The 15,637-nt window shown below is 39.7% G+C and overlaps 1 protein-coding gene across 1 annotated transcript; it reads right to left on the bottom strand.

The window, feature by feature from the left end:
* Positions 1-4,332: 4,332 nt before the first annotated feature.
* Positions 4,333-8,558, bottom strand: tbr1b (T-box brain transcription factor 1b). The gene is made up of 6 exons (XM_071913713.1): positions 7,867-8,558; positions 7,374-7,528; positions 7,028-7,149; positions 6,543-6,701; positions 6,076-6,137; positions 4,333-5,173 (listed from the first exon to the last, which is right to left on the bottom strand). Exons 1-6 carry the CDS (start codon positions 8,556-8,558, stop codon positions 4,333-4,335), a joined length of 2,031 nt encoding a protein of 676 aa, XP_071769814.1.
* Positions 8,559-15,637: the final 7,079 nt, after the last annotated feature.

Here is a 15,637-nt window from a genome sequence, read left to right as displayed (position 1 = left end):
TTATATAGTCGGCGGACAGCTTGGTCGGTGATCGCCGCTAGCGCAGCTCACATGCGATCCCTCTTGATAAACACATGCGCATCTCATTTGATGTTGACACGGCACACTTCAAATCTTAACCAACTATTTCAGGCGCAAAAGTGAAAAGCTTGCCAATGAATACAGTATATTAGTGAAAAGCAGAGACTATCTATTCCAGGTGTTATGTAAAAAAAAAAAAAAAAAAAAGATCTGCCAAGTTATATAACTAGGCTACTTCATTGTTTTTATTAGAATCTGACTCAGTAGGCACAGTCTGCTCACCGAGACTATTTTAGTGGGAATAGAGCTGCCGCCTATGCTCTGCTCTGCTGTTTCTTTGGGTCTCTACATTTTTGTATATCTCACTCTAACTTTTCTGGGCACCTCGTGAAATCAAATAAATGGGTCTCTAGGGCTAAAATCACCCTACCACTGCTTCTACACAATCAGTGGGCATTTCATACATAGCAAATTCAATAAAATGTGTAAGTTTCCTTAAGTTATTTTTGTATATAATCACAAATTCAGGAAGGATAATGACTTCAAGAAGTTTGTGATTTCAAGACATCACTGCACTCCATACACTGTTTGCTCCTCTCAGCCTGTTGGGCACACCACTATTTTCTGACTTGTGCTAGAAAAGGCCTGGTATATCTATCTGTCCTAGTATAACTCTAGTGACAGCTTTGCAGACAACCTCTTGTGCTGCTTAGGCCTGCTGTTGCCTTGAAATGAACTTGGAAAGCAGCAACTCTGTCTACCAGATGCATTAGGCCTAAATCTTGCCCCATTCCTGTCTGGATAAACACTCTGTGAAACTCAGCGCAAAAGGCTGAAGCTCAAGGATTACAGACTATAAAGGCACATCCTCTGTAAGGCATGAGCTAATAACCAAGTCAGATCACTTTGAGGGCAAATGTTCACTAGACATTTTATCTACTTAGCCCATTCTAGATGGTTTGGCGTGGCTGTTGGAGCAGCTGGACATGCGGACTGTGGCTTACTGAGGGGCTGGCAGGTGGCCTAATGGTTAGAGAGACAGTCCTTGACCTGAGTTCAAGCATCCGCCCTGCTGAAGTGTCCTTGAGCAAGACACTGAATCCCTACCAGTGGCCCCAGTTGACACTGACCCCTGACCTCTGACCTCTGACCTCACTGGAGGGCAGCAAATAAAAAGAGAATTTCCCAAAGAGGATTACATTATTATTATTGTTAAAAGGCTTGTGGCTTGACTCCAGTCACTGGAAATTAATCTGACAGGGTTTGTGTTAAGGTGATTGAACTCAAGGATGAAGTTTACACCCTTTGGAGGGCCAAATTTGGATGCTGGAGGGGGGGCGAAGGGGTGGGGGGTGGGCGGTGAATGCAGCATGGAGAAAGCCTGCCACCCATGACCATACATACAGCACAACTGAGACTGCAGGATCTAAACTGAGTAATGTATGGTGGATCTCTCTTTGATTGTGTCTGATGTTTTATTTTTTTGTACTAAATGTTCTCCTTGTTTTAGCCTGCTATTTGATTTGATTTGATTTGATTGACTTTATTGTCTACCTCAGTGGAAATTTGTCTTTGGCTTCTCCCAAAGTACAACAAGAGTAATTACATTACGCATAGCACAACACACCATTAAAACATACAAATATACAACATACAATAGTGCATTTTACTGTTTGATGTGTTATTTTTCTAGTGTTCCCTTGTGAAGCACTTTGTAATCACAGTTAGAAATGTGCTATATAAATAAAGTGTTACTTAGCCTACTTACTTTATTCTGGTGTAGGCTTGGCCTGGTGTTTCCTTTGTTGGTTTTCTTGATTGCATGTTTTTCTCTAGATTTTTGTCACAGCAAGTTTTTACTAGTCTATTTGTAGTGTTCAGTAGAGCTGGAGCATACCACCTCTGAAATTTTGCAGCATACATTTAACATCTGCACCGCAGTTTGGGTCCTGTTAAGGTCACTGTTTCCCCTTAACTGACACGGTCAGCCAAGGAGAAGCTCGATCTGATGAGGCTGGTATAATTGTAGTAAGGTCTCTATCGCCATCTGGTGTTTATCTTTGGGAAGGTCTATTACTGACTGTCAGCGTGAGCATTTACACACACACACACAAATACACATTTACAAACGCACGTACACACGCGCACAAACACGCACGGACGCACGCGCACACACACAATCGGTGATAGGCTAAATATATATTAACTACACCCCCTGATTTTACATAGACAGTCGTGCGCACCCCATTCATAGTATAAATTTTGATGTAAGTGCTCACTGAGTTTAATATTCATCAAGTCAAATTATTGTATAGATCTTTAACTGTATTCATAACTGCATCTCAATTTGATATTAGATATAATTAACTTTAAATGGCACAATTGAAAAAACAAATCAAATGATAAGGCAGAGTGGAAATATTCAGATTAGGTTTGAATTGGTTATACGCAGCAAAAGGATCATAATAACCAAATATTACACAAAATTATGTTTTGTGTCGGCCTAGTTTATGTCAGAATTCATCCTTGTCTGGGTCATTTTATATAGCCTACTCCTGTCTTCAAGGCTGGCCGTGTTTTGGTCCATAATAACTACCACGTTTAATCAAGACTTGTTTTGCTGTGTCAATTACTTTGGCAACCGAACAGAAAACTTGCAACTTGACAATTAGTCTGTTGTGTGTAACTATGACAAAAAGTTTCAAGTTGTCACCCTCCTAGATTCCTTGGCAGAAGACATGACAATGCCACTCCAACCAAATGTTGGTACTTTTATCATGCAGTGAACGCTGTTGGCTGCGACAATCCTTATTGTTGAGTCAGACATCTACCACAAAGAAATTACAGATCAGTTTAGCGAGGTGCTTTTCCTTTGTGAATTTGTGAAGTGTTGGTTACAATCACTTGTATCACTTTTAACTATCGCGGATATGAAAGTTACACATCGACTGATAAAAAATACCAGGCATTATAGCTCCATTTATTACCCATTATCAGTCTCCCATTGTTTTTTCTGCTCTCTTTAATTGACCTTTTTGTGGCTGCGGCACATTTGTCACGTGGGATTCTCACATTATGCCCTTGGATCCGTAATTTTTTATTTATTTATTTTTATTTTTGTTAAGCAGGGGGTCTCAATTTTTTTTTCATGGCCCGGATCAACACTCCAATTTGATAAGATTTAGTCTCCCACGCTCATATGGGAAGATTTATGTTGTTCCTGATAAATGTTTACACTGCATGTGGGGAGATTACAGTGGTGTAAAACACGATTCATTCTTACACATCCTCTAATTGGTATACTTTCTAGTGAATTTAATTATAGTGAGATTAAACTATTCCTCTCCAGAACGCCTGGGGATTCCTGGATCAGTTTTGGAGCACCTTCACATGACCCGCCCTGCTGAACCGTCACCCTGAGCTGCTGAAGACGCTCCACATGAGCTGCTCATGAAGAAATGGCCACAGGAAACGTTAGCCTGCTTTAATTAAGACAATTCAGATGCAAATCATTCTTAATATGATATTGAATAACTACATTCTCAGGGCAACGTGCCCTGATGCTAACATCTTTTATTATGTTTCAATCACATTACAGCAGATACAGAAGTTGTCACAAACAGCATAGCATGAAGGCTATGAAAAATAACCAATTCAAATAAAAATGATCCTAAGTCTACATTATCAACATTGCTAAATTCTTTACAAAACATCTATCATGAATTTAGAATTGATGTTATTATGGTTACGTCATCAACTTTTACATTTGGGTAGCCTACAACTGTGATAAAGTACAAAATACATAGTTTTTCACTGACCGAGATTATTATGCCAGTATATGCTACACGAGGACATATTATGTATAGATTCTCAATATCTTTTACTAACATTTTAGGCTACTTAACAGAAGAGGGTTTGCGTTTTTTTAAACATTATCAAATAAGTCATAGATCTACTTAGGAATCAAATTCAGTCCAGTTGTGTACATCCAGTCACTATCACCAAATATTATGTACATTATATTCATAATTACAGTGTTTTCTGACTAAAAAGTATGGAACCAATAAAGTACCCAACTCCCCATCCCATTAAAGAATTGATAAGTCAATACTGGAAGAATTTACACTTTGGCCATTAACTGTGGAGATGATAGTCCCATCTTTTTTTATTTGACCGATAGATAGATAGATAGATAGATAGATAGATAGATAGATAGATAGATAGATAGATAGATAGATAGATAGATAGAAAGAAAGAAAGAAAGAAAGAAAGAAAGAAAGAAAGAAAGACAGACAGTTTCACGCCATTTCTTTAACTATGAGGATAGAAACTATAGTAACCAATGTCCTTTGTGCAATTTTTCTCACACTCCCTCGGTGCCAACATCTCAGATTTTAGCGGGGACACAGTTTCTGAAACCGGCGTGGCAGACGGTGAGATTCTTCTCCTTTTGGCTTGTTCAAAGATACCAGAATCGCTTGAATCAATTGACTTAATGGAGGACGGCGTCTCTATCCAGCTCGACTCTGACAGGTCTTTGGGTTTGGTCTCCTCGGAGCCGCCGATCGGGGATCTCTCCGTGGGGATGGCGTCTCCATCCTCGGCCAGGTAGTTGGTGCCCGCTCTGCCGCCGACAGAGTTAGCGGGCCAGCAGGGAAAGACCGTGCTGGATTTACTATTTACACTACAGTACTGCGGCGGCGTGCGTCCTCCCCAGCCCGACGGGTCTGCGTAATAGCCAAGAGGCCGGTTGGAGCAGCCCGCAGCCGGCAGGGGAAGAGCCTTCACTCCGGCCGCTGCGTAGGACAGCAAGGTGGCCGCGTTACCGGCGAAATCGGCGGCGTCGTATGCCGAGGCAGCAAAGTCCAGTCGGTTGTTGGCAGGGGTGACAAACCATCGCTGTGGGGGGGTGGCAACAGTGGGCTCCTCGGTTTGCTGCGGGGATAGCAAGCTGTTGCCGAGTGGGACGCTGCGCTCCGTGCCAGGACCAGTCCCCACGCCAGGGTGAAAGCGAGATTTGGCGTAAGTGCTGACAAATTGGTCCTGCAGGAAAGAGCTAGGCATGGCATATCTCGCCCCCGGCACGATCTGTGAACGCGGAGAGTCACCCGGTGATGGAGTTAGGCGGTCGATGTCGCAACCTGTGTAGACACTGAAAAGATGGAGAGAAAACAGACAAACAATTTACAAACGTAGGCTATAGCCAGTTAAAAAAAAAAGGCAAATCAAAAAAAGGCCATCTCACCAAGTTATTTAGTCTAATATAGAGTCTTAAAATCTTGTGTTTCTTAAAAAAGTGAAAAAAAATAAATCTGCCATTGGGGTGAGATAATTCCCTTGTTGCAAGAATTTCTTTGAATCAAGTGAAATTATCTTGATACTACTGGAATCATTTCTCTTATTTCCACATGGGCCTATTGCCACTTGTTAATAAAAATATCGAAACAGGTGTAACTGCATTGCAAACAAATGATCTCGCTGCATTGGCAGATTTTTTTCATTTGTTTTAAGGCAAGCAAAATTCATTACTCAACGCTAAATTAAATGGCTCGTTAAGATGGACATTTCTGCAGATACTGACAACAAATAAAAGCAGGAACAGGCCCAAAAAACGGAGCGCGGTGATCAATGAATACAAACCCTGCAATATGAATTATCAACAGCTTTGTCTTCATTTGATATTACAATATTATTCGGCCTATGATATGACAATTATTTAACATAAAATATATATAATTTGCCAACTGCAAATTTGAATATCCCCTGTTGTTTTTATAAGCTCTTATCATCTTACATAGGCATACGTCTCTCTATAATAAGCCTCCTGTAATTCCCACCTGTTATCTAATGATTATTTAGCAGTGTGATAAGGGGATGAGTTTGTCTTATTAATAAAAAATAACCTGATTGTTCATTCGACTTTGGACAATTCAAAAACAGTCTCCTGCTTTAAATCGTTCTATAGCCTTATTGAATAATACACATAATATCATATTTAGATTAATATCGAAGGAAAGTCTAAAAAGCATTATCACAGGAAAAACAATCTCTTACGTGTCATAGTTGTCCCGAAATCCTTTAGCAAAAGGATTGTGGTCAATTTTCAGTTGCGTAATCTGTGGAAAAATAATACATTGATGATTTTAGAGCGACAAAGGTGTGTGTTTGGAGCTCAGCACGCTGCAGATAATGACAATCCTGACAATTTATGCAATCTAGTATTGAGTCTTTCATTTGTTTTTTTTATTGAAACGAGTGAGAAATTCTGCAAATGTTTCAAGAATTTTCTCTAGTCCTTTTCTTGATACCCGTGCAGTGATCCACACCATTCTGCCTATAAGACATGGGCTTGATCATTTAGATAACTGACACTTATTTCTAGAAAATTGCTGAATTATCTCACCCGATAGGCTGAATTTTTCTCTTGTTCTGAGAATATTAAGACTGGATATGAGACTACATGATTTGTAAGGATGAACAGTTTCTGCAGCATATAGCTGTCAAATGTTAAATCGTCTTACATCGGTATTCTGGTAAGCTGTGACTGCGATGAATTGTGTTTCTGTGAAGGTGAAAGTCTGTACTCTTCCTGGTTGGCTCGTGTCCTCTGTCCCATCCTCGTTTACTTCCACCACATGGAGCCTGGGCTGGTACTTGTGGAGAGACTGAAGGACCACCATCTGGAGAAGAAAAAAAAGAAGAAAAAAAAAAGAAGCATCTCAGAAATCACACATTCAAACTTTGACTTGTTGATGATAAACTAATCCAGGCCATTGGAACTTACAATAGCTTTTGTTTTATAAATTATAAAACCAGCACGATCATAATTCTCAGATAGCAAACCATCCCTCAAAATGTGTACTATAGAAATAATAACTGCGCAATCAACAAGTAATGGATGTGAAGTAATGGGTGAAATCATTACACTTTTCCAATTTCTATTACAGAATAATATCAGAAAATACTAAAGTCTGTCAGTGAAACAGTGAATTTGATGTTGCACTACCTGCCCCGTGTTGTTGGAGGCACCTTTATTGTTTGTAAGCTTCAGCTTTCCAAATGATATTTCTTGACGCATCCAGTGCGCACCGGTATTTGGTGAGTCCGGGTGCATGTACACCCTATTTCCTATAGAGAAACGAGAATATGTGGAGAACTGAGAAATAAAATAAAATATACATGGTTAAACACTACACAGAAATTAGTGTGACACGAAGATTTTTTTTTTTTATCTAAAACGTCTAACCACGTACTGTAGTCACAAACTGAACACTGTCAACTAAAAAACAGAAACATTTCTTGATAGCCGAGGGTTGAACGCTATTAGTTGTGTAATGTTTAAATTTCAATACCTGTTACATTTGTGTCTGCTTTTCCACATGGCACCCACTTGCCTCCTTGAAATCGCCAGTGATTTGGATCAGCAAGTATTACATCCACAAATATATTGTAGTGAGCGGTAGGGTCAAGGCCAGAAATGTTGAAGCTTAAAAAGGGGAACATTCGTCTGTGGGAAAGTAATGAAAGCACATTTAGAATCTGTTATTTTATTCATCAGTAATGTAATAACCTGTCATAATATCATAAATGGTGTATTTGTTTTGACCGCAGAACATTTTGATTTGATTCCCCCTCTCGACATGATAATTATGTACAAGCAATTTGCCTTAGTGTAATACCAAAAGGCCTTTATCATATTTTGTTTTATTTTGGGGGAAAATGGTATTTGACGTTAATGAAGCGTTACAAGATTAACTTTTGATAAAACGCTTCACATAGCAGAACAAAATCTACTGATTCATATTTACGCACGCGTTTGATAGATGCGCCTGTATGGATACTTACCGCCCTTGCTTTGTGATGATCATCTCTGTCTGGTGTCTGTGAAACTTAAGCCACAGGGCCCTGTTGCACAAATACACCTGCGCTTTGCCCGGGACCAGTCCAGCTTGCGCCGAGGAGAACTGGTAAAAAGCCGCTCCTTGGTAAGTGTGTCCATACTGTTGCGCGTAAGGATAGCCCGCTGCTGGGTAGCCTTGCGGAGAAGTGTTGGTCAGAAGGCTGTTGTAAGCTCCATTAGTTATGACCGGGTGGTGGGCCATATAACGACTGGGACTTCCAATAGAAAAAGCCGGGTGCGCTGGTCCATGTTGACTCGGATAAGGGAACATGGCACTTGGAGCTGCTGAGACTGACTGTGGCTGGCTAGATGGAGAAAAGATACACCTTTCTCCTGCAGATCCATCGAAATTGTGACGGATGTCAGAGACTCCGTGAAGATCAGGAGAGAGTTTGCCCCTCTGGACGTCCCCTGATGCGTCCTTGGAGTCGGGAAAATTGTCTGCCTCTGACTGATTCGTCATCTCCCTAGAGTTTTTTTTCAGAGGTGAACTTCTCTCCAGGTTGTCACTTGCAGATATAATAGGATGGTCCTGCAACGAGAGCTCAGATCCATCGGAGCTTGGAAAGCCACTGCCCACATTCATAAATTTCTTGGAGAGATCACTCGCTGGCGAGATGCAATTCTCGACCTGCATAGCTCGATAGCAAACTACTATTAGCTCAACCTATATCACAAGCTTTCGCACACGCCTTATCTAATCTAATGCTATGAAAACGCCTTGCTATGGTTTGAGGTACTTTGTCGAAGGCAGCAAATTAGCCAATTGACACCATCCTGCAATCAGGAAGGATTTTCTCTCCATCACTCTCTCTGCATTGCTAATGAAACAAGTATTGCCATTGGTTAGCTGAAGACAGTAATTTAATTAGACAGCTCTTAATTAGGACAATCTGAGGAGCGCTGTGGGCAAAGTGATTTGTTTTCAGAGATTGCATATATCTGATAAAAGTAACTACTTTATAGCTGTGTATTTCTTCGAATGCATATAAACAAGAAAAGACATGTTTTGTCAAAAAAAAAAATTGATTGTGAAGAAATGGATTTTCTATGATAGGTTGGCCGCATCATCTGCGTTATTTACCTATTTATCTGCGTTATTTACCTATTTATGTGCTATGAGTGCCAAAGTATGTCTACCGGAGAAACGAAGATATATTATTAACACACCAAAAATGACAGGCTATGACAGGCAGTGCATCTGATGCTTTAAAATGTTTGTGATATAGCGTGAAATCATGGCGTCCCTCTGAAGATGTGTTTATGAGTCCCAGTGCTGATAAATATTTGATGCCCTAAAGTTATGAACCAGTGCACTGATAACAGGAGATGCTCCAGCAAATAAATAGAAACAGAAAGGAAAAGTCCAAAACCGCCTTTTGGGATATTGTTTAAAAATCACTGCAATACAATTGATCAAATACGTTTTTTTCTTTTAAGAAGTATAAGAAGAATTTGAGCCATTTTTTGATATCTATTTTATGAGTGACCACTATAGGCCTAAGAAAGCAGAGCAGGATGGTAGGATGGTATCATGGATATATATGAGGATATACAGTATATCCTCATATATACAGTATATACATAACATACCATCATTATCCATATCAGGTCTAACTGTATATATTTAGCTATCATTATTAAGACTTGTTTAAAGTCTTCTTTTCTAGAAAGAATTTCATGCAATGATATAATAAAATAAGGTTCAATTTTGATGTCAGAGGGTTGCAGGTCTCTTTGAGATGTCTGACAATTTCACCTACATGGTTATGTAATGGTTTTGAGATTAAATTATGTCTCTCTTTTGTCACTGGCTAGAATTCAAACAATAAAAATTAAAAATGGAAAAGAAGTAGAAGAAGAAATAAAATCTTCCACCATTTAATTAGACTTTTCACAAACCATCTGAAGTCCTCACTGCAGTGTGATGAAATTGTTAGTTTCAGGACTTTGTTGGTTTGGAAACTGATAAAGATTATTGTTAGAATGATTAGAAGTTGCAATGGCTGCATATTGAGGCCTGTCATGCCACAGTCATCAGTCAGACAGTCAGACAGTAGTCAGTGACTGTAGTGGCTGCAGCCATGGCCTGCAGTGTAAACACATCATTCATGTTTAACTTAAAGGACTATTATTATTAGGAGTATTACCAAGTCACACATTTTTCCTATTCAAATGGTGTGGTTTGATACATGCTAATTAGACACTTTTATGATTTTAAGACCTTTATTAATTAGACAGAATTTATGTAAAACAATATTTTTCAGATATTGTCACTTCACTGTATAACTTACCTGATTTGGTTAGCTATAATATGTTTTCATAAACTTGCAGAAGTGCATATTATAATTTAAGGGTAGTAAAGTTTAAGGGAGCCAAACCAAGGACTATCTCTATGGTGGGTATATGGAAGTGAACGGGTTTGTATCTCTAATGAACAGTCATGCATCTGTGAAGCTAACAAGAGAGGTCATTACTGTAGGGCTATAGGGTCCGGCAATCTATTCCTGTGAAACATGCAAGCACAGGCTTGCCTGTGCCCAAGCTGGAGAGGCCACCCTCTACTCTCCTCATTACAGGATTAAGGTTCACTTCCATCACTGATCTTTAATAAGCAAACAGGACTTTTTCCCCTGAACAAACCAATTGTTGAATCAACCGTGCAGCACCTCAGTTTGTTTCCCCCTTGTACTCTGGTGCCTGTTTATTAGCCTAAGTACCTTGTTCCTATTGGCCCAGCTAGCTAGTGGACATAACCAAAGAGGAGGGGGTTGGTTTGCCATGCCTGTGGCCAACCTCGTCCCTCTGGGAGGTATTGTGCAGGTTAGGAACTCTGCCTTCTGCCTTGCACAAACCCTCCATTGACCAGCTGAGCTTAAAGCACTGGCTCCCTATTTGTGTTAAGAACAGTGGTTATTGCTATTTATATTCAGAGCAAAAAATAAATAAATAAAACAACATAATATATTTACCTGTATGCTATATGGGCAATATATATGACAGTGTATCCACAATCTGTCAAACATGTTGTTGGAGCCATATGGTAAAAATAGCTCATGGTCTTTGGAGAACCTGGACTGCTACAACCTGGCCAGGACTCCATTAGAGACATCCTGAGATAATCTGTAAGAATAAGAAATTGGATAATTATAGAACATGGCTGTGTAGTATCACCTACTTTGCAATGTTCAGTTGCATAAAACAATGTTCTTTTTTAGAGAGCTGTATCACCATTTTTATTGTTGTGCCAAAGAAATCTGTTTGCCACCTGGGTCTAATCTAATCAATGTGAATGACAAGGAGAGAAAAAGCCTGAAAGTGAGCACCAGCTTAGGGACTTTACCAAATGCCCAGTACTGTCACTTCAATGATGCTATCACAGCACACAAAATGACAACAAAATTATAGCCAGCAAGGATATGGGGACATAGTGTGCTACTCCAGTCAGGTGAAATTGCTTTTTCTGACTATGAAATGGCTTGTCTCTTGTCGGATGGGTAAACATTTCCTTGTCAGGCCAGTAATAAGGGATGAGGCACACTGGGCTGAACTAAGAGGATAGAGCCAAGGTTATTTGGGATTCATGACAGGTAGTGGCTTATATTACAGTGGCACTAAAAATTTCATGGGAATGCATTTAAGATGGCCCTTAAGTTATTTATATGTTGTTTGCCAGACGTCACATCGCAATTTCCATCAATAAATCAAGTTGAAGTATTTCCTCCCTTTTTTCCTGGCTTTTTGATAGAAAGAAAGATGAGCCCAATATTTACCGTAAGACTTTAATTAACCAGCAGGACTAATTTGATAAAGTGCGGTGGTGCTTTGTTTGTGCTATGCTAACATAACTATTGCCCCCTGTGGTCTCCTGCCATCAGTGATCTGTTCTGTCAGAGGGAATCAGGGTGCTTTCTGAAAGGAAAGACAGCTGGTGGCCTGCTAAGGGGCGGTGTGGACAGTTGTGGCTTTTAAACCCTTATTAGCCGTCCTCCCTGGACACACCGAGACACGCGTCTATGTCTACCCAGAAGTGCACTCGTACACCCGCTCATTATTGATGTCCTTTAAGGGTCGCCCGACCAGAGCCCACTGTGCTTCCTTACCACAAAGCTGCACAGCAAATTAACCTCAGGACAGGTGATCATGACATACAGTAGAAATACAAGTGAGATGGCTCTCAGACCTCAATAGTTAATACCATACCAGAACTTACACTATAGGGGTAGTTCACCCCAAAAAAACTAAATTATACATTTGTTTCTTTATCTGGAAAATAGTAGAGTGAAGGAAAACGGACGCAAGCTTATAAAAAGCCAACAAAACCTGCCAGATTTTGGGCCCCGGTTCACTTTACTTTTCTCTACCTATTACCCATTTAATTACACCATCTACTTTCTTAATTATGTAAACAAATATAGGAGGTTTGCCCATGAAATGTAACTGTTACAGTACCTTGCAGAAAACTGATGGGTAGAATAACATAGAAACAAGGGTAGATGATTTTTGCAATATCCAGTAGTAACCTATATTGTAATTTAGTTGTTGATCTGTAATTTGTACAAGGAGTCTCTGTTAATTGCACTTTCACTCATAATGTCATTATTTTCATGTTGCAATTATTTACGTTTCTGCACTTATTGTTTTGTGGTTACACTTATGAGACATTTGCATTTTGTTTATCACATGCCGCTCAATTTCAACATCACTGAGTTGTCACCAATTACTGGTTTACATAAAGTTGTAAATTATACACAGACAAGAGGTGAAAATATCCTGCTCATCATTCTACATGTCATATGCTGCAGGGGCACAACCAGGGTCCTTCACGAAAGAACATTAATATACAATCATGCTATTACATATTCACTGTATCACTGTACCATATTTATTTATCCCTTGAATTAGGCAGAGGTTAAAGCACATGTCCTGTTAGTTGTTCCTATGACCTTAACAAGACCATGACAGCACGGTAATTAACACTATTTATGTGCAGTATAATAATAACAGTATAATTCTATGGTAGAGAGAACAATGGTAGAATGAAGCAGGCAGACTGAACTATCCACACAGCCCAGCTGACCACTAAAAAACAAGAATAACATTAACACGGATGATGGCATGTAATAACATCCATGTATAACATTAAATGTGTGATTTCTGTCTCATACCAATTTTATAGAGAAGTAACACTTGTGAAATATTGTAATCCTCCGGGTAATACAACCCCCCAGAGCAATGCCTACAACTGCCTTGCTTCCCTGATGTGTATTATTTGGCTTAACAAATGGCCCGGATATAATGTCAGAAATCACAAAGTGTACGGAAGGGCTAATGTCCCAACTAAAACTTCTTTTATCACCTGCTACTGACCTGTTATCAACTGTTTGGTTTGTTGCTAGTCTCTTTAAATATTAAGGGGGCTGTGTGACCCGAGGAGTGCAGTTGGGGTTTGTGACCATTTTGTTATTTCTGCTGCCATGCACTGTCAGACGTCTGCAAGTGAAGAACATCGGCCACTGTCCCCAGTAAGCCCATGGCATAAAAAATTCAGGCTAACTCTACTTTTTAAGCCATTTCTGATGAAAAGCACACAGAAATGAAACTGACTTATGCCAAATGAATATCATTGAATCGCTGTGATTGTGAGGCTGATGTTTGTAACTTTGAAATTATTTATAAAACATCAGTTCCATTTTAAGAGTAGCCATGCCATGAAGTGTGCACTTACTCCTTTGAGACTCCTCTGAGATTTCCCATGCACTATCAGCCTGCAGCCGAACAATGGAACAGAGACGGTTCCCCTCCAGTGACCGAAGATTTGCCCTTTTTGATGTGAGCCTACATTGCTTAGACATGATGAAGATCTGTTAATCTCTACAGACAGTACTAACTATCCAGTCATAACTACAGTATGTTTAATAGATAGTTAGGTTGAAATGATGATGGATGAGGACATTTTTCACAATGTGATCTGAAAACAACTGAAAACGTTATCTGATTAATCCACATCAGCATTTTAGTACCTAAAGATTATAAATCATATCCATGAGAAATTAGTGATTGAGAACTGTGACAGAGATACTTTTAAAATGAAATAATGTGAATGATTTGTATTTCCCATAAAAGAAAACACATCAATTCTCCATTTGAAGAGAAGATATTTTGGGTTAGGGGGAGAATGGGAGCAAACAGGCGATTGTCGTGTTACAAGAATAATCTTCATTAAAATCGCAGGCAACAACACCAGGCCAACACGCAGCTCATTGGGAATGCAGTGTGAAAAGAGAGGCCCACAGATTATCACTCTACGCAACTCATGTTTAATTTATCCTGGAGCAATATTGTCAAGAGCCCTACTATTCCAAAGAACTAGTGGCTGATAAAAGCTGGAATAAGACCCAGAAAGGCAAGCCCAGAAATAACACAACCTCAGAGTAAAATGGCGCAAAATGGATGAGTGAACACACTTGAGAGTGAGAGCGTTAGAGACATCTTCAATATGTTTAGCACAGCTTCACAGCAGTGTAATATCACTGCTTTAGGATAGTTAATATTTCAGAAGGCAACCCATAAGTGAAGTTAACGATGAAGTGTTCACGCAAAGACCAGACATGATACACAGTGCTTAACCTTTGTTCTGATTTGGCACTTTTCTACAAATATCTGCACCTTCACAACAGACAATGCATTGGATAATCCCTAAATCGAAGCAATACAAGTAGAAAAACAAAGCACCCTTACATTCAACTATGAGAGGTAACCCTAAACCAATTTCTGTGTGCTCTATGGTGCGCCTCTTTCCTCCTCCTCCCCATGGCAGAGTGAAATGGAATTGCCTCTCACATTCAAAGACAGCTCTAGGAAGGTGATAATAGAGCTACTCCCTGCTGTCTGCAGGCAGGAAATAGGAAAGTGGCATATGGGGCCAGGAACCAAATAGAGAGGAAATGTGACCAGGCAAGGGAAGGAACCAAAGGAAAGGTTAATGATCAGTTCTGAATTCTACAGGGAAGGAAACCATGTTCCAAGTTGAGAGGAAAAATAAATGTGATATGATTTATGTCTCTACAACTTACATCTGCTCTGTCACAAACAAACACAGGTGGAAACTGGCATATCTTCTTAAGGCTTCTTGATCAATTTTGTCAATAAAGAGACGGTGATTTGAGGATGAAAATATGGATATCTAAGGTATACATACAGAGACACAAGTACTACAAGAACACCAGGTATGTTCCAGAGAAGCAGACGACGTCACACGGGGCCATCATTTCTCTCACAGATTTAGAAAGATGAGAAATACAGACAGTACCTTATAGTCAAGATAGGATCCATCTTCACAGCCCCACCAGTATGCTCCAACAAGTGTGAACTACTGACTGGTGTCCTGCTGTTGCTTTTATAGCATCCGAACACACTCTCCGGCCTGCAGCATCTCCAAGAGCCATGAGGAACTGATCCGCTCTTTAAATGACCAGGCAACTTGCTAAATTGGCTCTAAATTAGACATTCGACACAGTACAGTGATTCATGAATGAGAAAAAAAAATAAAACAAGAAAGGACTAAAAATGTCGTCTACAACAAACGCGAGTGAAAATATGAAAATTAGTGCTGTGAGTGTAATATGGTAGGTGTGTTAACATTAGGGGCGATGTACATTAGCAGGCAGAGAACTTGCTTTCAAATTTTCACCCTGTTACCACACCTTGGTTGAA

The sequence above is a fragment of the Centroberyx gerrardi genome, chromosome 10 (genome assembly GCF_048128805.1).
Source record: "Centroberyx gerrardi isolate f3 chromosome 10, fCenGer3.hap1.cur.20231027, whole genome shotgun sequence".
Taxonomy (NCBI): Eukaryota; Metazoa; Chordata; class Actinopteri; order Beryciformes; family Berycidae; genus Centroberyx; species Centroberyx gerrardi.
This window is presented reverse-complemented; position numbering and strand designations above follow the sequence as displayed.

What these genes read in the sequence shown, in the direction of transcription:
- tbr1b (XM_071913713.1), bottom strand. Translation starts at nt 8,558, where the DNA reads ATGCAGGTCGAGAATTGCATCTCGCCAGCGAGTGATCTCTCCAAGAAA. An exon ending in ATCATCACAAAGCAAGGGCG is followed by an intron (nt 7,529 to 7,866) that starts GTAAGTATCCAT and finishes ACTTTCCCACAG; the next exon opens with ACGAATGTTCCCCTTTTTAA. An exon ending in AGCAGACACAAATGTAACAG is followed by an intron (nt 7,150 to 7,373) that starts GTATTGAAATTT and finishes GTTTCTCTATAG; the next exon opens with GAAATAGGGTGTACATGCAC.